At 30.6% G+C, this 26,038-nt stretch overlaps 1 protein-coding gene across 1 annotated transcript in view; it reads right to left on the bottom strand.

Moving 5' to 3' along the window:
• Positions 1–765: 765 nt before the first annotated feature.
• Positions 766–26,038, bottom strand: part of LOC126748362 (bone morphogenetic protein 6) — a 39,357-nt gene continuing 14,084 nt past the window's right edge. Inside the window, exons 2-3 of the mRNA XM_050457530.1 lie at positions 25,121–25,223; positions 766–2,040 (exon numbers count right to left, since the gene is read on the bottom strand). Coding sequence (XP_050313487.1) covers positions 1,247–2,040; positions 25,121–25,223 — 897 coding nt within the window. The 3' untranslated portion in view covers positions 766–1,246. The remainder of the gene's footprint in view (positions 2,041–25,120; positions 25,224–26,038) is intronic.

Here is a 26,038-nt window from a genome sequence, read left to right on the forward strand (position 1 = left end):
TTTCTGATGTTATTGTCTTAGGCAGGAGGCACAGTTGTTACTTGTGTATTCTGCATTTTCTTGCTTTGAATCTTTACTCTTGCTTCTTGTAAGTAGGATGATTTCTCTAGATTGAATGCTTAAAAACATAAAGGATTTTTCTTTTAGATTCTTATAAATTTTAATATTGCTTTTTATCTGTCAAAGTTCTCTAAGTCATATAAATTTCATACAAAGATACCCAAAACCTAAATCCATAAATAATACAGAATTGTTGAAATACAATGCGTTTCCTGCTTTGCTAATTTTTATTGTAAATTCACATTTTGTTAAGCTATTTTTTGAATTATACATTATATAAGTACTTTTTTATTTTTACCCGTATTATAAGACGTGCAAATAAATATCACAATATCTAACGATGATACTTTTAAAAAAAGTTTAATTTTTTTATATTTCATGAGAAGTTTTTTAAGAACTTTCTTTCTGTTATGGTTTTTAAATTCTTAATTCCTAAATATCCTAAAAAATATAACTTTGAATTTATATACTGTATTATAATAATTTGTTCTATAGCTAAATTAACCTGAATTCGCAAAACTAGTTATTAAGAAGCAACAATTAATTAATTTTTTATTATTTTTCTAATAGTTTAAAAAAATCATATATTCAGATCAGATAAAAAATAAAAGCCTAGATTCAATACATTGAAGTCAGAAATTGAAAAAACAGGGAATGTGAAGACATTTTTTTTTAATAAATTAGTTTTTTTTTTAATAAGTTTTTTTCAATTAAGTTTTTGTAATTCAGGTCAAATATATTGCAACAAAAGTTAACGTATAAAAGTTAACTGCAGTTTAATTTTATCCATGATAATAAGGATAGTTTATTATAAAATAATAGTATTGACATTTCAATTCCCATTATTAAATGTTTAAAATGCTTTTCAATAAACTTGATTTTATTTTGTTTTAAATTTTAAGTGGCTAGTATTTTTAAAATAATCTGTATAATAATATCACCTACTATGCTTGTAAAAACTTTCAGTCCTAAAACATTTAAGTCGGTGTCTAGAATTACACGCCGTACTTGGACAATCTTTTTTATAAATAAACGAACCCGAATTTCCGAAAATTATACTACAATAGGCCAAAAGATTAATTGTCAATTGTAATAGTAAACCCAATCTAAAATTATCACCTCAAGAACCCACCTATTGTTTTTACCTAATTTTATCCAATATTAATAATGAACTAGCCTTAATATCTTAAAAACATGCGCATTCAAGAACCCTCATGTTTTTCCAAGTTAGCACCTCCAATTTTGATGGATCTATTTTGCTAACTACTAATATTTGTAAATCTCCTAACTTAGAAGGGGCACAGCAACTTTTAGGAATTTGGTGAGCATTGTGATCATTTACATTTTTTGCATTGACAGATTCCTGTTTCCATAGCTGATGCATAATTCCTTGAATCCGCGAGTGATTGGTGGCAAAATTAAAATTAGGTGGGCACAACCCTCTACAATACCCTGCTTCATAAGTCTTTGGATCTACTACTCTTGACTCTAAGAATTTATGCCCTAATTTTGTAAAAGAAACGGTCATTTCATGTCTGCAACATCTTCTCTTTTTTGTTTTTGTTGGCCTTAAGCTGCAATCCGTACGCCCTACAATTCCTGTCGACCTTTTCTTTCTTTTTTCAACTGTATGGACAAACGCGGTAACAGCAGCTACCTCTGGATTTAAATTATTGGTACATTCCTTACAAACCAATTCTAGTCCTAAATGATTTTTTGCAGATAATGTAGAAAGAGCGTCCGTTATGTCAATCTCACACCACTTGCTGAAACGCTTAGAAAGATAAAATGTTGCTTCGTTTAACAATCGTCTTCTTCTTACACCAAGAATTTGATATACTTCTACTTCGATAATATCAGGAAAATCATTTTGAGGAGGTAGCAGTAGTCTTAAAAGAGCGCTTTCAACTGTCTCTGAAGACATCTTAATTGGGAATATCATTTTAGGGGAGTGACTAGCGTCTTGTCTTGGCAAATTATCTGAAACAAAAAAAAACATGTTTCAATATATTTCTAGACAATCTAAGCATATTTTCTTAATGCAAAATGCTTAATTCTAGATTTGTAAGTCATAGAACATTTCAAAAAGTTTCTAAGTAAATCCAAATATTTTTTTGCAAAATTAAAAATCTTAAATTAAGTTTAGCATGTTTAACAAATTTTGATATTTTTTGTAACCTCATGTTTTAAATTATCTTCTACCATTAAGTCTGCTAAATAATTCCGAATAATTTTATATTTTTAATTAAATACAGATAACAAATTATGTAAAACTTAAGCCAGGTGTAAATACCCTTGCCTCTACATATTTTGCTCACAGTGAAATTATTAAAATCTAAAGTTTATAAATATAGCTGGTGCATTTATAAATAGATATAAAACATATTATAACATACTTTGAGGTGACATTTGCTTCGATCATTTATTTTGCAAAAACATAATTTAAATTTGTCTAGTGAATAGACATTGGCTTTTTAGTAAAGCATTATAAGCTTATATATTAATAATGGCGTTCGTAAAACATTTGTGTTTATTTTAATATGCTAGTTTTTAAACCTTTAAAACATTTAAAAATAACCCCAAACCCGTATATTTTTGTTTTCAGGGGGATATTAATTCATCCTTATATTTTCAAATTCATGTTATGATACATTAGCAGGTAGGGTACCAATTTAGGGTTTGTTTCCTGTAGTATCGTTTTGACAAGAAGAGGATCTGCATAAAGATTAATTTGAGGGTTGATTCTAGCGTCCATCCAAACAAGTACAAACTAGTCTAATGCTCAACCAGTCTAAGTATAGTGAGTCTAGTGGTATCACTAAATATGATGGGTATAAATATTTAAGGTATCCTTTTATGAGCTAGAATTTTGGCTATTCAATTCAGAAATACATACATGTAGTTCTGAATTTAAGAAATATTCCAACAGGCAAAAAATAACACGACAACTCAAATAATTTGTGCAAATGAAATAAATAAAGTAAAATAAAGTAAAAATTAGATTAAAATGCTAAAAACAATTAAACTTATAGATAAAATAACAAAAATTACATAAAAATATATGACAATAATACCTTTTTATGCAACACTCACTAGGCAGTACTAGTGAGCGTTGCAGAAAGCAAGAACCCGAGATACTAAAGAGACTTGAAAAAATTTAAATCAAAGTAATCAATAAAACTTAAGATGGGATCATGCGTCAAAATATTAAATCTTGCCTGATCAAGAAGAGAAGATGCCCTGTGTCTAGCTTGCAAGCGAGAAACGTGGAAAGATAAGAGGACTATTCATTTTGGTAATTAAAAGTTCCATAGATCTAACAAAGCTGTAAAATAAAACCTTTATAGTACAGGCATTTTTGTTCAAAGCCTTAGAAAATTATACAAAAATTCTTTTTTTAAAAAATTAAATTTCTTTAAAGCCTTAGAGACCTTGGAGAGTTATATTATGTTAAATGGAATATTATGTTAAATATATAACGTAATATTATGTTAAATGGAATAAACTGTCAAATACTATATCCATATCGGTAATTTGAGATTTTTTCTCGTGGACAACATTATTAATTTAGTAGTCAAATATTATTGGGGTTTTCACAAATTGGCAACAAAGTTAAAAGAAAGTCAAAATTCTTTTGCAGGAAAAAACAATTTTCCACGATCGTGGTCATATCGTGGTTATCATCATTATCATCAATGCCAGGACTATCCCGTCGTTCGCTGCTACCGCAGCAAGCTGTGTTTCTCATTCGTCGGTGCGGTGCTAACGCATTCGTGTATCCTTATCTTCTAGTTAAACCTGTGTTGTCGTACCAATGCGGCACCGGAGGGTTTCTGCGGGACCGTTGAAACCGGATCGTGTATACCCGCACTTAGATCGCTGACCAATGGCTTGGAGAAGAAGGCAGACCTGTTGCAGAGCTGTTACTATACGTACACCCTATCATCGTATTCAAGCCTTTAAACTTTTTTCATACAGTCCACGGTTAGTGCTTTCTCTGACTGCGGACCACTGTCGTCAACGTTTGAACTGGAGTAGAGAACGGTAACATTGGGTGGCAGAATGGCATAATATCATCTACAGCGACGAGTCGCGATTCTGTCTAGGTATGCACGATGGCCGTAGAAGGGTAAGACGACACGGTGGAGACCGGCGTGACACTGGATTTGCTGTTGAGAGGCATTTACATAGAACTGTTGGAGTAATGGTCTGTGGGGCCTTTGGTAGCTGATTACTCCTTCTCTTTGTTCAAGGCAATATCACTGCTCTGCGTTATGTTGATGATATCGTACAAATCACTCTACTGCCTTATCTACCGTTTACACGTTTTTAGCAAGCCAAGACGCACGTCCCCATATCCCATATTGCTCGTCATACTATTGACGTTCTTCAAGAAGCAGGCGTTACTGTTTTGCCGTGGCCACCTCGCTCACCGGATTTAAATCTCATCGAACATGTGTCGGATATGATGATATCCCACACATATGGATATGATATGGATATGATGACCATCTCATTTTGTCGACGCCTAGACGTATACAGGAGTGTATTCAGCTGCGAAGCCGCCAATCATATTAATTTTTTTCTTATTATCTGTCTATAAAAATTCTTGCAAATATTATCGTTTCATTGTTGATGTAAAACTACCTCATTGCCAAAAAATTAAGTTAAAGAAATTCCTTGCGGGTGTAACACTGCTTATATCAGTGAGTATATTTTACTCACTGTTTTGCACTTTGAAGGTGCTTTTTTGTTGGTACATTCTTAATAACATTTAAATGAGATTTTTAATTTGTATGGGATTTTATATGAAATATCCATTGTCCTAGCAATTTTGACGCTGATTAGAGTTATTTTTCCCTATAGGTAAATTTATTTCTTATATCTTCATACAAGACTTTATTCGACACTGCTGAATCCAAAACGATTTTTAATATAGCAAGGTCCTCCAAGGCCAAAAGACAATGAATTTATTTTCACTTTGTTTATCACAAGTTGCAAACTCTACCTTCGCTTTTCTATTTTTCCTATTAAGCCATAGTGTTTTGCAAAGGTTCTATCATGATTACTTATTTTCTCAAATGTACCCGAATTATTTTTAGACTAAGCTCTTGTCCAAGCTGACCATGTATTCTTAATAAGGACAACATGTTTTATGTAGCTATTAAAAATGTAAACAATAAGGCTATTGCTCAAAAAATAGTTTTAAAGTATTATCGCCTTCTTTATATGGGCTTTAAAAAAATATTTTGTGAAAGGCTGAGATGGCAGAACGAACTGTCCCTCCTTCATATTCTAAAAATAAAGTTGCAATTTAAAAATAGTCTCATAGGTTTCCTCTCTTCTAATAATAAATTCGCCAACGCGTTCAGATCTCGATCGTATTTACAAAGGCAATAATTTTTTATATAATTTAATTCAAGATTCCTTTGATTGTAAATATACAACTCCACCTACGAATTCCACGTATCGCCACAAATATTTCATTCTTTCGTCATTATACATACCTACTTTTATCAAAATTGCAACGAATTTTTCTTCTTCTTATGTATACGTAATATTTTCTTTGTTAACCTCTATTGTCGAGTCTTTAGTGCTTATGTTATTAAATATTATATATCCTATTAATTGGTTTTGTAACTAATAGATCACTACTAGTTCTGTAATTAGTAACTAATAGATAATGATTATTAGGTACAAAAATGTACAGGAAGACTAAAGCATCAAAAGTCTAGCGACATGGGTCATACCATTCCAAAATGAGCTAATATTTCTTGAGAATTATGAGTCATTAATGGCTAATTTAAGCTATTCGGTATTCAATGTTCATTTCATGAATCGGTAATAATTACAAAATCAAAAAATAATAAATGACTCGAGAATGAGAAGATTCATAAAATCTTTTGGCACATTATTGGCCGATTTTTAGGTTTGTTTCTCGGGATTGAAATTTTTTAAAAAAATAGTACAACCAACAGGAATTCCGTGGGATAGTTTGTATACGTTACCCGCGAAATATATCAGGAATCAAGTTAAAAATATTTTGTGGCACACCAAAATGTGTCGTATTTATTTTATTAATGATTCACTCTCTATTCTGCCCTCAGCTGATCATCTGTATGTACGTAGGTACATTTTCTTAAAATTATTTTTATTTTATCGGTATAGTCAGCAGCTGAGAATATCAATAGTCTAAAGAAATGGATAATACAAATTTTAAGATTTTACTGCACATGGAGAAAAATAAATTGATTATACTTGTGTCTAAATGAAAAATGATCTTAAGTATAAAGATATACAGGGTGTCCCGAAATTACATCGCAATATTTTACCAGCCGCATTTTTGTCTAAAAATAAGACAAAAAGTCCATACACAGTATGGTTCAAAAGTGCATCGTTTATAAGTTACAGGGTGTTTTATGAATCATGTTAAAGATGGTTTTTTTGTTAATATATCCGGAACGCCTAGTTGTAATCTTTTGAAAATTTCAACATTTACTATTGGTTTTATTAAAAACTGATATTGCAACCATTTTTGCCAAAATGTGTACAGGGTCGTACAAAATAAGTGGTCGGTAAAGTTTAAATTGTTAAAACTTTTTTTCTAGCAACTCCGTGATAATTTTGGTATTAGATTTGAAAAGAGCAAACATTTTTACATAAAAAAGGTGCTCTTCTCTAATTTCGATAGAAGCTTCCGTTTTCGAAAAAATTAGATGTAAATGTTTTGCAAAGAGAATGCGTATGTTATTTTGGTAACAGTTAGTAAAATTAAAAAGCATCTTAAAAATCCGTTGGGGATAAACATGACCTAAGACTATCACAAATACTTTATTTAAGATCAAAAATTGTTTTTCGAGTTCAATTGTTTTTTTTAATGTAATTGAATAGGTAAAAAAAAGGAACAATTAATTTATTACGTAAAAAAAACATAAAAACGCCAAACAAAAAGCACAAATTACAACAAATGTTCAAAGTGGTTTCCATTTTGCTGAAGACACAATCTTGCCCTACGCGTTATTGCGCGAGTAGCCCTTAAAACAAAAAATGGATTTCTCTTTATTTCATTAACAGCCCAATTAATCCTTTGCATCAGTTGTTCACGAGTATTTATCTCCACGGCATATACCAACTCATTTAAATGTCCCCATAAATAATAATCTAACGAAGTTAGATCTGGAGATCGAGGAGGCCAATTTATAGGACCACCTCGAACAATCCAACGTTCAGGAAAATGGTTATTCATCCACTCACGCACATTGCGACCAAAATGAGCAGGCGCTCCGTCTTGTTGAAAAATCATGTTTTGGCGTAAGATAAGAGGAACTTCTTCCAGAAGCTCCACAAGATTATTTTCCAGCATATGAAGATAATTCTCCGAAGTTAGCCGATTGGGTAATTCTATTGGGCCAATAAGCTGGTTCCCGATTAATCCCGCCCACAAATTTACCGAAAACCTTCTTTGAAAATTACTACGCCTTATGGCTCTTGGATTTTGATCTGCCCAAAAATGCATATTATGCATGTTAAATAAACCATTTCGTGTGAAAGTGGCTTCGTTCATCCATAAAATGGAAGGAATTAAGTTTGGATTATTAATTACCCATTGACAAAATTGGATCCTCAATGGAAAATCGTCTGGCTCTAAATCTTGGACCCGCTGGTAATGAAACGGATGTAACCCTTGGGATCTTAGCATTCTTCCAATCTAATAAAAATTAAATTACTATAGTAACAATAAGTAATTTTTTTAATTACTTACTATAGAGCGAGGGATATGTGTGGCTCTTGACACATTTCTTATACTTGCCCCCTGATTTTCTTCAAAAACATTTAAAACATTTTCTAAATTATAATCTTCTTGTGGTCTGCCTTGTCCACGAGCTCTTTGAAAACTTCCGTTATTGCATAAATTTCGGTGAGTGTTTATAAAAACTTGACGATCTGGAACATGTCTTAGGGGAAATCTTCGGCGATACTCACGGACAGCCGCTAAAGAACTGCCATTACACAAACCATAAACAAAATGCATGTCAGCTAACTCTTGATTTGTAAATCTATCCATAATTTTTGAAAAATGAATCACAAAAAAGAACTAATTTACTTTGCCAAAGCAAATTTAAAAAATGTGAAATGTCAACAAAACGTTAAACAAAATTTAACAAATAAACTAATTGTCAACAAACACCAAACTAATTGTCAGCCAACTATTATTTTACAAGATGTTATTTGTAGTTACTTTTTGAAATACCAATTCATGATTTATTAATAATTGGTTTTTTCGACAACGGAAGCTCCTATCGAAATTAGACAAGAGCACCTTTTTTATGTAAAAATGTTTGTTCCTTTCAATTCTAATACCAAAATTATCACGGAGTTTAGAAAAAAAGTTTTAACAATTTAAACTTTACCGACCACTTATTTTACACGACCCTGTATACATTTTAGCAAAAATGGTTGCAATATCAGCTTTTAATAAAACCAATAGTAAATGTTGAAAATTTCAAAAGATTACAGCTAGGCTTTCAGGATATATTAACAAAAAACCATCTTTAACATGATTCATAAAACACCCTGTAACTTAAAAACAATGCACTTTTGAACCATACTGTATATGGACTTTTTGTCTTATTTTTAGACAAAGATGCGGCTGGTAAAATATTGCGATGTAATTTCGGGACACCCGTATAGTAAAGAATTTTAAAATCAAGGTATTGCGTACTTTAAAGATAATTAATTATAATCAAGTAATATAATTTGCTTTAAAGTACGACAAAAATTGGACTTAAATTAAAAACAAATTTAAGCCCAAATTCTTCATAAAAGGAAATTGTGTTTTAATAATTGAAATGCACTTACACTTTTACCATATCTTTTCAAACAACTGCATATCTATCTCCATTAATTTTTTTCATGTAATGGCTGGGTATCACATTTTGTACATACTTAAAGCATTTCTCTTTTACTACGGATATAAAGCTATGCTGTTTTGCCTATATTACGTTTATGAAATGTGATAAATCATATAACAAAAGTTTGGTAATTACTTCAGATTTCCTTTTTTTTTGAAAATTTTTAATTTTGTAGCAATTCTTATATATTACTACAATTAGATGTATAAATAAAACATGTAAATGCACGTTCTAATTAAATTCTTTCTTTAAAATTAAATTTACGAAAATAATTCATAAAAGCTTACGACAATTTAAGCATTTTTTATCTCACTTTTTAATTTACAAAAAGTTTTGACAAATATTATTTTGTTTGTTATGTTTGTTTCATTCTTTGATATTTAACTATTTGGATTTGATATTAAGAGCACAGGCATGCCAATTTTTGAGTTGGAGTAATTAATATCAACATTTTGTAAATATTAGGAACTATAATATAGTACAAACACTTATAGTACATACGTAAATGTAAAATGGCAATCTTAAAATACTAACACAGTATCAGGGAACACGTATGTATTTACTTATTACACTATTTTCAATTAAAAACATGTTTATTGTTTCACATAAAAATATATTTTTAAAAAATTTTTAGGCATCTTAAAACTTTTAAATTAGGCTAAAATATTAAGACCATCCATTCATAATAAACAACAAATCTTGGAAAAGAATAAAATTATCGCTCTAATATAGTCATTAAATTTTCTTTAATTCTTGTGATTAATTTTTTAGATTAAAGTATGATGATGTATTGAATGCCACAACCAAAACCAACTGAACCAAAAAAAACCCACAAAATGAAAATTATCTAAATTTTAAATAAAAATTATATTTTATAATAAAATAAAACTAATTGCATAACGTTACTAAAGAAAAATAGGGACATATTATTTCTTTAAAGTTATTAAAGTTATGAAATTCGTATTTTGTTAACATTTATTTGAAATTAGGCCATAATACGTAAAATCGCATTCTAAACTAGTCTCATCATTACACTTTTAGTAATTTAAAATTTTGTTTTAAAATTTTGTACCATCGGAGATTTTCATTGTTATGCCAAACCTGATTTTTAGGTTATGCGAGATCAAGCACAGGCGATCACAAATGTTGGCTTGTTTTTACCTTGCAATAATACTTTTTTTTAATTTACTAATTTTGATTATAAAAACAATTATTTAATGTAATGAGTTGGTTATAGGCTTTTAAGTTAAATCGGTGGACAGATTCGGCATTTTAAGGGCCATTTAGTTACATGTTTAATATTAATTAAGTCATATACCATACATCCATTTCATTATACTTCCGTAAAGGATGTGAAAGGACCTCAAGTCCCAAGCTTCTCGCTTCAACTGAAATGTAATTGCCAATAAAAACTCGTATCAAATTAGTCACTAGGTTTAATTTACTAGTTTATATATGTATCAAATAGGATTCAGTATAATAATATTATTTTCCGGGTTGCACGTAGTTTTCGCAGCTCTAACAATACACATATCCGGAATAAGAAATTCTCGATCTAAAACCCAAGAAAAAAATGACCGTGATACTGCTAAAATAAATAATATGAGTATAATATATCGGTCGTGGATCCGGTAAAAAAAATCTCATGGGGAATTTGATGCATTATTATAAAATATGTCTTATTATTATAGTATACCAGGTGTCACAAGCCAGCGGCTCACTATTTATTTTAAAATGTTTTAAGTCGCAAATTATTTAAATGAAATTTGCTACGTAATTTTCTACAGTTAAATTTGATTCAGTCGCCGTTCAGCTCGCGACGGTATTTTCTTGTAACTTATTATTAGGGTAAAATTAATAAGGGTTGAAGTCCAAGAGATTTTTTTAATTTATTTTTAAAAATTGATTTTTGAGAATTTAGTTGTGAAGTAAAAGTTCAATATTATAATATGCCTGTTGGTCACTAAGTATTAAAAACATATTTTCAATGTGCAACAGTTGTTATAAGAAGTATTATATTATAACTTATATTATATAAGTTTTTTAGAATTAATATTTAAATCTTAATACAAAGTCTTTACGCAAAGTTTTTGCATAAGTTAATTTAATACATACGTTTTACACAATAGCTAATGATGGAGATTTACCATAAAACGTTTCGCCTTTTGGCTAGTATAATTGTCTGTCTGTCTGTCTTCTTAGAAGACTAGAAAGGGAGTTTACTGTAATTTACTATTGCGACCGTATAAAACAATAAAAGAGGATGTTAATTATCAAAATGCTCAAGTTTAAGGCATGTCTAAAAAACACAATTATTTTCCAAATATCTTTCAAAATTTATCAAGGTGTATTTTATGAAGTATACATAACTTTTTCTTAGAACTGAAACTCCTAATCAGATTCCAAATATCAACGCATTTGTAACGCTTAAGTTTTCATGTTACTAACATACTGTACCCTTAAAAGGGTTTGCAAATATTGTCATTCTATGTAAAATCTTTTTGTAGTTTGCATAAAATTCTAAGTAACATAAAAGCGCCCATATATGTATACATTAAAATGCAAACCTATTTCTAAAAAAATTAACCATGTACTCCCACGGACGCAATTCATCGTAACGTAACTCCAAGGTAACTTTTTCTTAGAAATAAAATTAACTATTTTAAATAATAGTAAATTCAAAAAAATTTTAGTAAGCGGATGTCATTGACAACATCAGATTATATTAAGATAAAATAAGATATTTTTAGTTGCCAAAGAAACTTATAAGCATTATTTTAGTTGTCCAAGAATATTTGCTAAAATTGCTGGATTAGAAAGTTCGGGAAATTTACTAAATTCCTTGATTCCTAATAGGACATGCTCTTAAGATTCGTATTTCAATAAAATAACGATTCAATCACACTTCTCATTTTATACAGGAACAGCTTCAGGAGAATATTGTTTAAGTTCTAAGGTGATCTACATCGAAAACTTGTGACAAGAGATGGAAAGTCAAATCCGCACCAGAACATTTTTAAACAAACAATCTCTGGTTATTTATATAAACGAGGTTTGGTATAATAAGCCAATTAATTACTCTTCAGAATTTAATTTAATCTAAATGACCCTTATAGAGATCTCTGAGGTTAATCATTTTTTAATAATTAGAAATTGTATACAGTGTGGTCCGAATTGGGTATACCGGTATAGAAAGAAAAAGGGTATACAGGTGTAAAAAGAAATAGATAATTGGTTAAATGGAAAAAGTTATAGGGTATTCAATTGCTAATCCAATGCAGCTTTGAGAACGATTTTATCTGTTAACGATATTTCAAAACGAAATATTTCGAAAAAATTAAAGTTGCATTTTTGAAAAAGTCGAGTATTTTTTTTATTTCAAAATACTTTTAAAATCTGTAAAAAAATTATTAGGACAACTTTTATAGAGCAATATATCGCTGCATTCAGTTTTTATTTTCCGCGTTTCGGTTGTGAGATACCATCATCAGCTTCTTTCTTTCTTATGGCGGCCATTTTGTTTTTTTACTTAAATAATAAGAACACTTTATGTCCTTCAAAATGATCTATACTGATGTACACTTTAAAAAATATTTTGTTTTTATGACAAAAAATTACAAAATTAATTTTTCGGAGTTGGCCATTACTAATGGCCAACTTTGCCGGCTCAGGCCTTTTGCCATACAGTTAATTACTTTTAACTTTCTAACTATTATCCTATCGATGCTTACAGAATTGCTATAGTAAGTAGTTTATAAATAATTATTACTAGATAATTTATTAATAACACAACAAACTACTGTAACGATAATATAATAAATTAAACTATTCAAAATGATGGCCATTTTGATTAATGCATTTTTCACAGTTTTAGTTACCTTGCGCAGAGGGTTTCTATTTATATTATTTTAGACATTCCGAACTTTATCTTCTGATTGTTATAGAGTTGCAGGAGGTTCAAGCTCGTACACTTCATTTTAAACATATCTCCAAAGATAAAAAGCGAGAAAAGTAATATTTGGGAACCTAGCTGGCCAATTTACAGGTCCGCGGCTTATGATAACTTTGTTGTTAAATATTTGTTAAGCACCCGTCCTGTGGCAGCCACACATTATTCCGTACTTGTTCTCTTGGTAATATACTTCTCACGGCCGGTAATATCTGCTCTTCCAAAAGATTTGGATACTTTTTATCGGTTAGTATATGGTTATAAATGGTTCTATAAGAAGATTACCTAAAAACAAATTATACCAATTAACTTAAAAATAATTTTGTGAACTGGGTTATTAACTTACCATACATACCACACCACACATTAAATCCAAATCTATCTTACTTGCCTATGTTCGAGCACTTCATGAGGATTCTCAGTAACAGACATAATCTGTGAAATACTCCGCAGTTCCTGAAAAACGTTTCGTCAGTATAAATAATTTTTCTGCCTTACAAACCAGCTCGAAAATTCTAATCGCCTTGGGTAGTCTGTATCTCATAAGCTTATATGGACGATTTTTTTTTTTGAGGACTTTGAATGGAAGTTTTTGGTCAACGTCAACGGTCATTTTTTTAAATGGAATGCTATATTTTTTATTGCATTTATGAAATATAGGCAAAATTCCAAGCAAGTTTCGTATAACACACCTTATCTGAAAACTCAACTGTTTCCGAAATATTTACATTCAAATAACAAGAAAACAAATAAGTACGTCTATTTACAAATTAAGGTAAAATCGAGGATGAACATAATGTTATAAACACTGCCAATTGTTTCTATTGCCATGGTTGCACTTTTAAAGAATCTCCATTTTGGAATGTCACTGTCACTTCGAAAATTAATAGTTTTTATCAGAATAAGTTATGGCTAATTTAACGGAAACCCAACGAATTGAAATTTTGATGATGCTAGGGTACGGGGATCGAGTGCGCAGGTAAAAAGAAGTAAGTGAACTGTTTAATGCCAATTACCCAAACCATCCTATTTCTCAGTTAACAGTTAGTAGAATAGAGCACAAATTCATTACTTCAGGTCATGTTAGGGATTTACCAAGATCAGGTCGTTCAAAAATTTCTGAAGAAACAAAATTAAACGTTCTGCTCTCCGTCGAAGAAAATCCAAACAATGCAACTTCACAAATTTCAGTTGATAATAATATAGCCGGAACGTCAGTACGACGCATCTTAAAAGCAAATGAATAACACCCTTATAAAATTAGACTAATACACGAATTAAATGAGGAAGATCCTGATCGAAGAAACCAATTTTGCAAGCAAATGATGAATATTTGCAATAATAACCGTCAGTTTGTGTTACCAGTTTGGTTTCGGAAGCAACTTTTTGTTTAAACGGTGTCGTAAATTGGCAAAATTGTCGGTACTGGTCAGTGTCAAATTGAGTTACTGAGGCTCATACAGAGTACCGTAAATCTATTAATGTTTGGGCTGGTATCATGGAAAATAAAGTAATAGGGCCATAATTTATCGAAGAAAACTTAACAGGACAACGCTATTTGAATTTTCTTGAAGAAGATCTTGTCCCTGCTTTGGCTGCCCTATACCCAGACGAACAAGACCCTGCTGTCCCGACAGATAATTTGTGGTTTCAGCAAGACAGTGCACCGCCACATTTCTTTCGAGATATCCGTAATTACTTGGATACAGTGTTCTCAGGAAGATGGATAGGACGAAGAGGGCCAATAGAATGGCCGGCCAGGTCACCAGACCTGGCTGTGGATTCCTGAAAAGTAAAGTTTATATTGAGAAGCCAAACAACGTAGAAGATTTGAAAAATAGAATTAGATATGAAATTAGACGTATATCACCCGAAATAATTGATTCATCTCCCATTTTATCTTAATTTGTAAATAGACGTACTTACTTGCTTTCTTGTTGGTTAAATGTAAATATTTCTGAAACAGTTGAGTTTTGAGATAAGGTGTGTTTTACGAAACTTGCTTGGAATTTTGCCTATATTTCATAAATGCATTAAAAAATATAGCATTCCATTTAAAAAAATGACCGATATATATTTGTATGTTTGAGTAGTGTATATATATATATATATATATATATATACACTACTACTATTAGTAGTACACTACTAGTAGTAGTGTATATATATACACTACTACTAGTTATTATCACGGGCTTCATTCTCATTGCTCCTCTGATAACTCTTTGGCGTTGGTGTTTCAAAACTTCCAAGATTTTTAAGGTTCGTGACAAACCTAGCGAATAATCTTATACTTGGCGGTTGTCTCGCAGGACCATATTTCCAAATAACTGGCGGTGGCAAGATTTGTAATCCTATTACATTTAATATAAAATTCAAATATGTAAAATTTTTCTTTACTGGTATATGGCATAGCCATTTTTTGTAATTAAAAGTTAATAAAAAAATACTAAATACAAACAAAAACTACTAAATAGCAAAGAACTAAATAATAACGAGATGATAAAAAGTAAAATCAAATGTGTATTTCAATATTTCGTAGAACTGTCAGCAAAATGATGTTAGGCATTGTTGTCGTCCGTAATCACGGCTTCCCTAGTCAACCCAGCAAAAAATAAACTTTGTAATTTTTTTACATACAAATAAAATATTTTTGAAAAATAAAATATAAGTGTCATATCAAGCAAAAAAGCAAAATTGCCCCCATAAGAAAAAAAAAGTTGGTATCTCACAACCGAAACGTCATCATTCCCAATTGGATTCGCAATTACAACGGTAATTTCTTACAACTTTCTCCTTTTAACCAATTTTCTAACTCTTAGAGTTTTCTAGATACCCTTACATGTATACCAAATTTGGGCACTGCATTTTAATAAGAGTTGTTTTACTTTTGATTGATATAGTGGATTTAACATGCTTAAGCATATATCAGCCTCAAAAGTACAAGCAAAATCGATTAACCCTAAACATAGTTAATAACTCAACCTAAAATATGGTTAAATGAAGATAAAACTTATGTCTTAATTTTCAGATTTTTCAAATTTTTAATAATTTTGTGTTATTATTAGTTTACATTCTTAAGGCTATACAGTGCAAGATTAAAGAATTCAGGGATGGGCGGTAATTATGGCTACGGTTCTAAATTGAGGTTCTTCAGATCGCGTGTTAAGATAAAAAGTACCCCTAGAGAAAAAAAAGCAAAAACTTTATTGTGGTATATTTACAACACTTTCTATTTAATATTAATGTTTAAACTGAATAAAATTATAATCTAATTTAAAAAAAAATATATAAAACCTATAAGATTTTTTATACATTATCTTAAACCAGTCATAGCTTTAAAAATAAAAACTCTTAAAATGTTTTGTAGGAATAAACTAAACATTTAAGATGTAACAGGCGACATTTTTTAAAATTAAAAACCAAAAATAAAACAGGCTTAGCAGGTTGGCTGATTTCAAATGCACTAAAAAACATTAAAAATTTTTTGTAAGAAACACAATTCTGACTCACTCGTCTGATCCATTCTCTTTTTTTAAATTTAGGTAATAATACAAGCTTTTTAAATATCGATGACTAAAGAATGAAGCTATTTAACTTTCATCTCTTAATTGTATTAACTTTCATATCAACAGCTTTTATGATATCATCGCCTAAAAATTAACTATATCCAATAACGATTCTTACATAATCATTTGACCTTAGTCAAGAACTACATCCTAACAGAAGTAGACCATCAGCATTTAATCTTAAGAATCAAGGTAATTAAAAGAATACGTTTGAATTTTTGTTGTACATTATCGAATATTATCGTCGACTTAAACACGATTGTGGCTACAAAATCTTTTCTGGCAACGATGAAAGAATCTCAAAAATTTAGTCAAAATATTTATGTTCCGCCATTTTTTTAATGTGGAGTAATAAATTAATAGGCGCAAATATCTTAAAGACTATATATTTAAAGTTATTTTTGCACGCGTAAACCTTCGACACAAAACCTCATTCAGGTTTGCATCCAATTAGATCGACATTTGGAAAGTCAAACACCTCTGAGATTTCCGTTAAAATAATATTTTCCATAAATTAGGATTTCTATAATTATCGCTCCTATAATTTATCGCTTGACGATTCGAAGACAGAACAGTGGGCGGGCCTTTTAGTATAACATTATAATAAATATAAAATCATAATCTGATTCTTAATAGTCGAAAGGTTAGGCAAGACATATATTTAACAAATGTAAACACAGTACATAAAAAGAAAAATACAAAACCTACAGAAGCCAAAAAATGTATCAGATTATTTGGACATGTTTATTTATATTTACGTTTAACTGAATTAAGCCATATTGTGATCAGAAAAAGAATAGCTGGCGAACAAAAAGTTTAATTATCGAAAAGTATAATGTTTAATAAATCAATAAAGAATAATTAACCAAAATATAAATGTATTTAATCTAACATGATGTATTTATCATTACAAAAGTGACATATGTATCTACTAGCATTAACATTTTGGAAGAAGGAAGAAAAGGAAGAAGTTTTTTGGTAGAGCTTCTGTCCTGTAAAAATACACACAAGGAGCCTCGGTATATTTACTTATTATTATTATTAATATTAATAATAATAATAATAATATCTTAATATTTACAACCTGAATCGACAATCTTAATCTAGTACTGCTGTTTGATGAAATTCACCTATGGTGACCAGTTTACTGTCAGTAGCTTAATTCACCCTGATCTACTTAACCCAGCTTATTTTAATAAAATTTTAATGAAATTTAAACAAAATATACCAACTTAAAAACATATTTTTGTGGTTTTTGTGGTATAACATATGGTTTTATTGAAAAAAAAGAAACAATTTCTGGCCAAAGTATGACTGGGAGAACTCGAGGTTTATTTTAAAGTATGAATTATGACTAAAATCTTGCTTTATGAAAAATATAACATATATCTGTAGTTTTATACTTGAATTTTTGTCCAAAAAATCTGACAGATCTGTTTGACTTTTGACTTCTTATTTCTACCTTCACCTAAACCGCAACAAAAATACGACATCATTGAAATGAGCTGTATGAGCCAGTTAAGGTTGTGTTCAGTTTACCGATCAAAAAACTTTTTTACGATAAGAGAAAGAGTCCTTTTGTTTTCCATCCATTCCAAAATTATTGAATCCATACCATGTTTTCAATAATTTTAAAAACTCTCAAAAAGCAAGTATTGTTGTATATAAAAAACTTAAAAAATATACAGGGTGTCCTGGTTCATGTGGGAAATCTCTCGGAGCCAGGTAGAACATCGAAAAATAATATCGAACGTTCCTATAAAAAAAAATCCTACAGGCCTTCTTTACGAAGATACAATTTTGTCTGTATATCTTGAGTATGACCAGCAAATTTTGTCTCCTAACACTACACTCTCCACACACTTTATTACACAAATAAGACTTAAACATTAAAACAAGATATTGCGAAAAAGACTACCTAAATTAAAATTCTGAATTGTAAAATAATCTTTGGTACAAATATCAAATTTAAGAAAGTTATGGTTATAACCTACGAGCAACAATTCTTTTACACATCTGATTCATTTTAATAAATTATACGAGATAATTAATTTTAAATTATGACTACATTCGAATGAACACCTGTAAGTAGAAATTCAAAGGCATCAGAATATATGGATATTAAATTGATTTTTTAATTTCGCAAATCTTAAAATTAAGCGTATTCATTTAAAATAAGTGAAAACTGAAAAATATATCCTATTATGTTTTATAAAATTCATGGGTATCTCAATATGTATTTTTGTCTTCATGCAGGTGTAAGTTGAGATCACATGAATTAAATGACGTTGAATAAAACCAAATGTCGACTTATTCAAATTTAAATGTTATGCTTTTAGATATAGATATGTATATATACATTAAAAATTAATAGCCTGTTGAATTGCGAATTTTATTTTTTTTATGATAAGATAATTTTATATTTTTAGTAGATTTATTTTTTCTGTATTGCTTAATTTGTTTCCGTACATGAGCACTTAAATATAAAATAAAAAAAGACTAGAACCAGGTGAAAAAGCACCTAGAAAATAAAAATAAGATTATAAGCCATTTATGTCATGAATTTCTTAAGAACCTTCAAAAGATTCTGAACGAAGATTTTGCTGAAAATAAATTAATATAAATAAATAAGTTTTAAACTACAGGGTATTTTAAAAATACACTTAAAAACTCAAAGCGGTGGTAGAGGACATATTTTTTTTAAAAAGAAAACCGAAATAAGTGACCCTTTCCTTATAGATCAATGCTACGTTTACTTAGTTTTCCAGGCATATTTACAAGGCGTTTTAGTATCCAGCAACTAAGAAGTTTATAATCAACTTTAGTCATTTAGGACCAATAAGACTACTTTTCTTTTTAATAAATCGTGATTTCGTAATTATGTTATTCGAGAGAAAAATAATGATGTTATACAACAAAATACATAATTATTTATGACTTATTCTGACACAGCGTATAACCATGACCATACACATTGCATAACGAATAAACTAATACAAATGCATTAGCGCTTTAATGACGCACACCAATATTAGTACAGTAAATTAAAAAAAAAAAACATTTAAAAAATAAGTTTAATAGCTGCAATTAGGGCGATTGCGACGATGTCAATTATATTTGACTCATATAAAGGGTGGCTTCTGACTTCGGTAATCATAAGTAATCGAAGTGTCATATATCGGAAAAGATTTTTTACAAATCGATTAAAATTATGTACAAAACAGTGTTCCAATAGGCTTGTTTTTAGTATGGATTGGTGTGCATCATTCTAACGCACCTGGAATATGTCATATGCTTTTAAGGTAAAGAAGGGCAGGTAGCCCTAATCAAAAACGAAAAAGGAGCCGCAAACATAACCTAATATAATTTATATACAGCATTTAGTAGAAAAACTAAAAAGGTATGTACATCCAGTAAACACGCATAATTTTTAGGATGCATATAACAAAATATGATTATGTATATTTTTCTTGGTATTCTATAAAAAACACAAAACATGACACATTTAAGATCACATATTAATTTGATTTGTGAATTTCCGTCACGTAAAAATGTTTAAGAATAAATGCTGAATTTTGATGTGCTTACGAAGACTCATATGTCAGACTCAAAATCATTGCCCCGGCAATCACTTTTCGATGTTTTCTGCAGAAATTTTAAATGTTATTACATTATGTTCTGTTATTACCAGGCTTTATTAGTACGACGACAAATGTTCGAACACCACAAAATCAATTGGTAGAGAAGAGTAAGTACTCAAATTTTATCTAATCGGCTTTATGCTGTAATGTCTTTCAATTGATTATTATTCCTCACAAGATTTAAGGACAGTTACAGACTATCCAGCGAGTAGACACAATGTAAATATAATCAAACACATTTTGGACAGATTGATGGAAGAATGACTACAGTTCAGAGATATTTAGTTATACGAGAGAATCCGATAGTTTCCATACTTTATTGAAGTCAGGTTGCAGTGTAGTTCGCTTTTCGGTTTGCCAAATACTAAGTTGGTCCTCGAGGAAGTCACAGATCTAATTATGCTTTCATTTTGAAAACAAATCAATTGAATAGCGGATTATCCGAATATATTATCACAGACATAAGAACACAATGTCTCGTTATATCTATGATATTAAACAGATATCAATTAATTTATCAAAACCATTTTGAATGATTTCAGCATTTTTCATTGACCCTGTGGCATTCCGTTTGGATCCGTCGATTAAGATCCAAGATTCTCGAGTCATATATCATCAGTTATATAGAAAATTAGTTAATTAGAGAGGCATTGAATACACCAACTAGACCTAGTTTGTGTGTATCATAGGTATTATCCTATTTGAATTATTGTAATATATTTTTTATCCTTTGTTTAATATTCATAAAATTGCCCTCGCAAAAAATTCAAATTGCATGCCTAAGGTTTGGATATCGTCGTGGATTATAAATTGGATTATATATCGCCGGATCTAAAAGAATCCGACTGACTTACTACAAGAGAAAGGTAAGAGTTACATATTTTATGTTCGGTCTTTAAAGTCAGACAAACTCTTTTGTCAGACTACCTATACCGGAAACTTAACACTCATTCTGATTTCCATGCTGCGGTTCGGTTTCAACTCGTTCTTGTGGTGGGTACTCCAAGACAACAATGAATTCTTTAAGAATGTTTGAGCTATTTAGCAACTTATGCATTCAATTCGCAGCCTTCTAGCATTACCAGAACTTCATCCTCATTTAGTTTTAGTAAAAAGATTAGAGATTTTTTACTATCCCTTCGTATTAGTTAAATTGGTACCGGCAAAGTTAATTTAGTGATTATAGGTTTTGCTTAGTGGTTGCGAGTAAATTTTTAATAAATAAAAGAAATTTCGCAAAAAAAATAGTGATAACGCTTAAATTGACGGGTGAAACTCATACACTCTGTGCCGTACTTTCACCCCTTACTATACATCCAGCAGATAGTTTTACAAAAAATTAACTAACTAAAAAAAAACTCTTGCACGTAAAAGTGTAATTTAAGAAGTGAAACTATACAGGGTGTTTCAGAACTATGGGATCAAACTTCTAGGGGTTGTTCAGTGCAACAGTAGAAACCATTTGAGTATAGGAACCCATGTCCTACTCACTACGCAATGTGTCACTACGCCACTACGGCCCTAGGACGCGTTTAAATTTAGAAAAAAATATTAATTACCTAAATTTTTACCTTTTGTATATGATACCATCACAACAATTGTTCAAAATGTCTTCCTCCAACCTCAATACACCGATTTAAACGCCGCACATGATTTCGGTGGACTACACTAAAAATTTGATCCTCGTTTTGAATGATTTCAAATGCTGCTGTTATTCGTCCAATTAAGTCTAGCTTTGATTCCACTGGAGTTTCGTAGACTAAAGACTTTACATGTCCCCCACAGGAAAGAATTGAGCGACGTTAAATCGGGTGACCTAGGAGGCCAAGAAACTGCTCCACCTCTGGCAATCCAACGGTGCCCAAACTGCTGAGCCAAATACTCGCGTACAGCAAAGTGAGCCGGCGCTCCATCATGCTGAAACCACATTTGCTGTCTAACGTGTAGTGGAACATTTTCAAGGAGTTCTGAGAGAACTTCCTCCAAGAAACGCAGATAAATAGGTCCTGTTAACCGTTCCGGTAGAAGGTATGGCCCAATTAAATAATCATCAACAATGCCTGCCCATACGTTGACAGACGAACGATTCTGATGTTTTCTTGGAAAAATTGCATAAGGATTTTCTTCGTCCCAAACATGACTATTCCTACTTTTAAAAATACCGTCTCTTGTGAAATAGGCTTCATCGGTCCACAAAACATATCGTAAAAAATTTGGTTGTGCAATGATGTGATCCAGAAGCCATCGACAAAATTGAACTCTAGGATGATAATGGGCTGCAGTCATACCTTGAACTTTCTGGAAGTGGTAAGGATGGAGTTGTTGCTCGTGTAGTACCCGCCAGACAGAAGCGTTACTCGTATTCATATTCTTAGCGACGTCACGTGTGCTATTTGATGGTTCATCGGCAACTCGCTGAAGTACCTCTTCTTCAAATTCGACCGTTCTTACGGTTCGAGCAACACCAGTATCATGCGTCTTGGTCTTAAATATGCCTGTCTCAGCGAGCCGCCGATGAACCGCAATAAACTTTTTGTATCCAGGATGCTGTCGTTCGGGATAACGTTCATGATACAACCACGATGCTGCTCGTGCATTGCAGTTTGTTGCTCCGTATGCCAAATGCATATCCGCCAATTCTTGATTGGTAAAGTTTTCCATTAGCAATAAATGTTTAAAAATTGTAAGCTATAAAATTTTTAAACATGACATTGAGAATTGACATTGATAAGCGTTGATTTTAAACAATTGTTGTTATGGTATCATGTACAAAAGGTAAAAATAAATGCAGCAGATCCTATTTAGGTAATTAATGTTTTTTATAAATTTTAACGCGTCTTAGGTCCACAGTGGCGTAGTGACGCATTTCCGGACATGGGTACCTATGCTCAAATGGATTCTTCTGTTGCACCGAACAACCCCCAGAAGTTTGGTCCCATAGTTCTGAAACACCCTGTATAGTATTTTTAGTACTTTATTTTAAAATTTGTTTCAAACTAATTAGTCTTATAAAATTAATACTCATCTTGTCTTAAACAAATCTAATTTCTTATTATACAACTTCGCAGCTATAAAATTATGTAACTTGATATTCATGTATGCATGATCTCCTGAATTACACAATGTTTACATCTGCAAAGTATAAAGATAAGTCGCTAATTCCTCAGAAATACGTTAAAAAAAAAGATAATGTAAAACATATGCAATAAGGCCGAAGTAAGTAGTGTTAGATGGATTTAATGCTATTTAATTTCTAGTGCGTAAAGACGGTAAATATTTAATTAAAAAAGGTAGAACTTTTATTTAATTTTTTTTCACCTTTTCTTACCACCAGCAATATAATTGATGCTCATTATATTTTTACAATAAAAAAATATGTATATCAAATTGCGTAAAGGTGCATAAAGACATAGTTTCCAATGCCGAGCAAATAAACCCAAGCATCTTACCAACTAGAATTTACCTTTAGAGATTAAAATATAGTAGCCCCGGGCACTGGTGGGTGGCATTTCAAAACAGTACTCTTAATTTTTTGATCGCGAATTTTGAGAATTTAAAATCTTTAAAACCGGTGTCAATGATAAAGAATTTTGCTTATAGTACTTAAGAAATCAAAAATAAGTCTTATATTTTACTAGACGAGCGCAATAGAGATGACAGACTCATGAATCTATACAAAGACTAAGAGCTTCGGAACCTATTTATAAGACAACTTAATTATTAAACATTAAACATAAAAATATCTTAAAATGTTGGAACTTTTCACTTAAAAAATCAATAAATCAACAAAATCAATCTTGGCTCGTCCGCAGATTAGCATCAACCTATTTATAGTGTGAGATAATAATTAAAGAAATACAAAATATTTGCTATCACATAAATGTCTTGGTCTGATATTTTGAAACTTTTCAACTTCTACATAATGGCCAATTTTTCAAACTAAATTCCGTACTACCTTTTGGCTTTAGCTGCCACTTCTTTTTAGTGAAATCAAAAGGACTTTTGTTAACATTCAAAAAGAATCAAAAGGACTTTTGTTAACATTCTATTATTCGCTTCATTCCTGTTGATATCTATGCTACTGAGTAAGACTCCACTGAGGAGCTAATGAAAACCAGATTTATTAGACGTATTTTATGAAAAATTTATATGGCCTTTTCCACCCTGTGGTCACACCTGTTAACTTTAGATAGTCTTTTATTCGCCTCTTTGTTTCCAATAAATAATTAGAAGAAAAAGAACCAAGTAAATCTAGAAATGCAAACAAGTTATTTTATGCTGAAAACCGTGGTTAGAATAAATTATTATGTACGTGTTTTTGTTCCTTCTTTATAAATGTGTAATTCTAATCTTTTGTTTATAATGACTAGAGTATTTAATGGATTATGTCGTTGGGCAAGAACAGCAATAATGTAGGTGATTGCCAAACTGAATAGGATTAGAAGCAGCCTTAAATATTAAAAAAGTTTATTTGCACTTAACTTAAAAGGATTCATAAATAAATTCGAGCAACAGATCGGTTATGGCTGTTCCTTTAAACAATATTTTCTTTGTTTTAATATTTTTAGAATATAAAGTAATACTTCCAAAGTTTCTAAAGACGCAAAAATGCTTAATTACAAAACAAAGATAACTTAATACAAAATACTTATAAAAGTAATAAGGGTTAGAGGCCCATTTTTTTAAATGAAAAATTTCGATCATGAATGAAAATCACAAGATGAACATTTCAAAACTTATTTTGGGTTGAGTTTAGTTTTAGAACTATTAGTTTTCAGCAAGGAGACTGCATCCAGGTATGTTTGCATTAATTTAAATCCAGTTAATTTTAAAATAATCATTTTTGATTTATTCGTAAAAAATCGTGAAAACAAAATAATTAAATTAAGGTTACATCGATAGAAGAAAATCTGCCAAAAACCAAGTTATCAGATTTTCAATAATACATTTGAAATATAAACGTACGTAAATGCACAATAATTTACTTACTAAGTCTATATACTCTCAGTTCTGGAACTGGCTCATACGAGTCGTCTTTTTCACTTAAATATGCTGTTACAACACGTTCATATTCGTCCAAGCTAATATTAATCTGAAAACAAAAACAATATATAATCTCTTATATTAAAAAAATATACTAAATAATGTTGCTTATAACTTTAAAAAAATGGATATGGATCAAAATATGATATTACCTGCTTTTCTAATCAGATATCTTAATAAATATCAATAAAATGTCCTATTTCAATATGCCTAGTTTTGCTAAATAATAACCTATAATTCAAGTATAATTCACGTAAGATAAATAAAATTCTGAAAAAAACTCCAAGAAGAGCGCCGAAGAATTTGGTCTCCAGAGTGTCACGAACAAAAATCATTCTTCGATCATAGGGAGAGGAATGACTTCAGGTTTTTAACTCTTCAGTTTCTGGTCTTGTAGCATTTTATTTTTTTTTTGTTTCTTTTATATTGTAATAATTTAATATTGTATAAAAATAGTACTGATCGCTACATCTAGTGTAAAGGGTAAAAATTCTATTTTGTTTTTATTATACGTTAATGACTTGAGCTCTCTATCACTGCATGGACTAGTAGTTCAGTTTGCCGATGATACTACAATTCTGTGGCATAACAAAGATCAAAAAGTAGTAAGATCTCTCATAGTAGAGGACCTTTACAAAATTAAAGAGTGGTGCATCTGCAATCAGCTTGTATTCAATATTGATAAGACTTTTGTTCTGGGCTTTAAGTGTAATGTGGAGGGTTTTTTGTTTGATGAGCAGAGCCCACTACATGGTAGGGATTATTGTCGATTTCTCGGTCTCTTTATTGATGAGAGTTTAAGGTTTGACAACCACGTTTTGGGCCTCGCTGCTAAACTTTCTTCTGGTTGTTTTGCAGTCAGGG

Source organism: Anthonomus grandis, chromosome 22 (assembly GCF_022605725.1).
Source record: "Anthonomus grandis grandis chromosome 22, icAntGran1.3, whole genome shotgun sequence".
Lineage (NCBI taxonomy): Eukaryota > Metazoa > Arthropoda > Insecta > Coleoptera > Curculionidae > Anthonomus > Anthonomus grandis.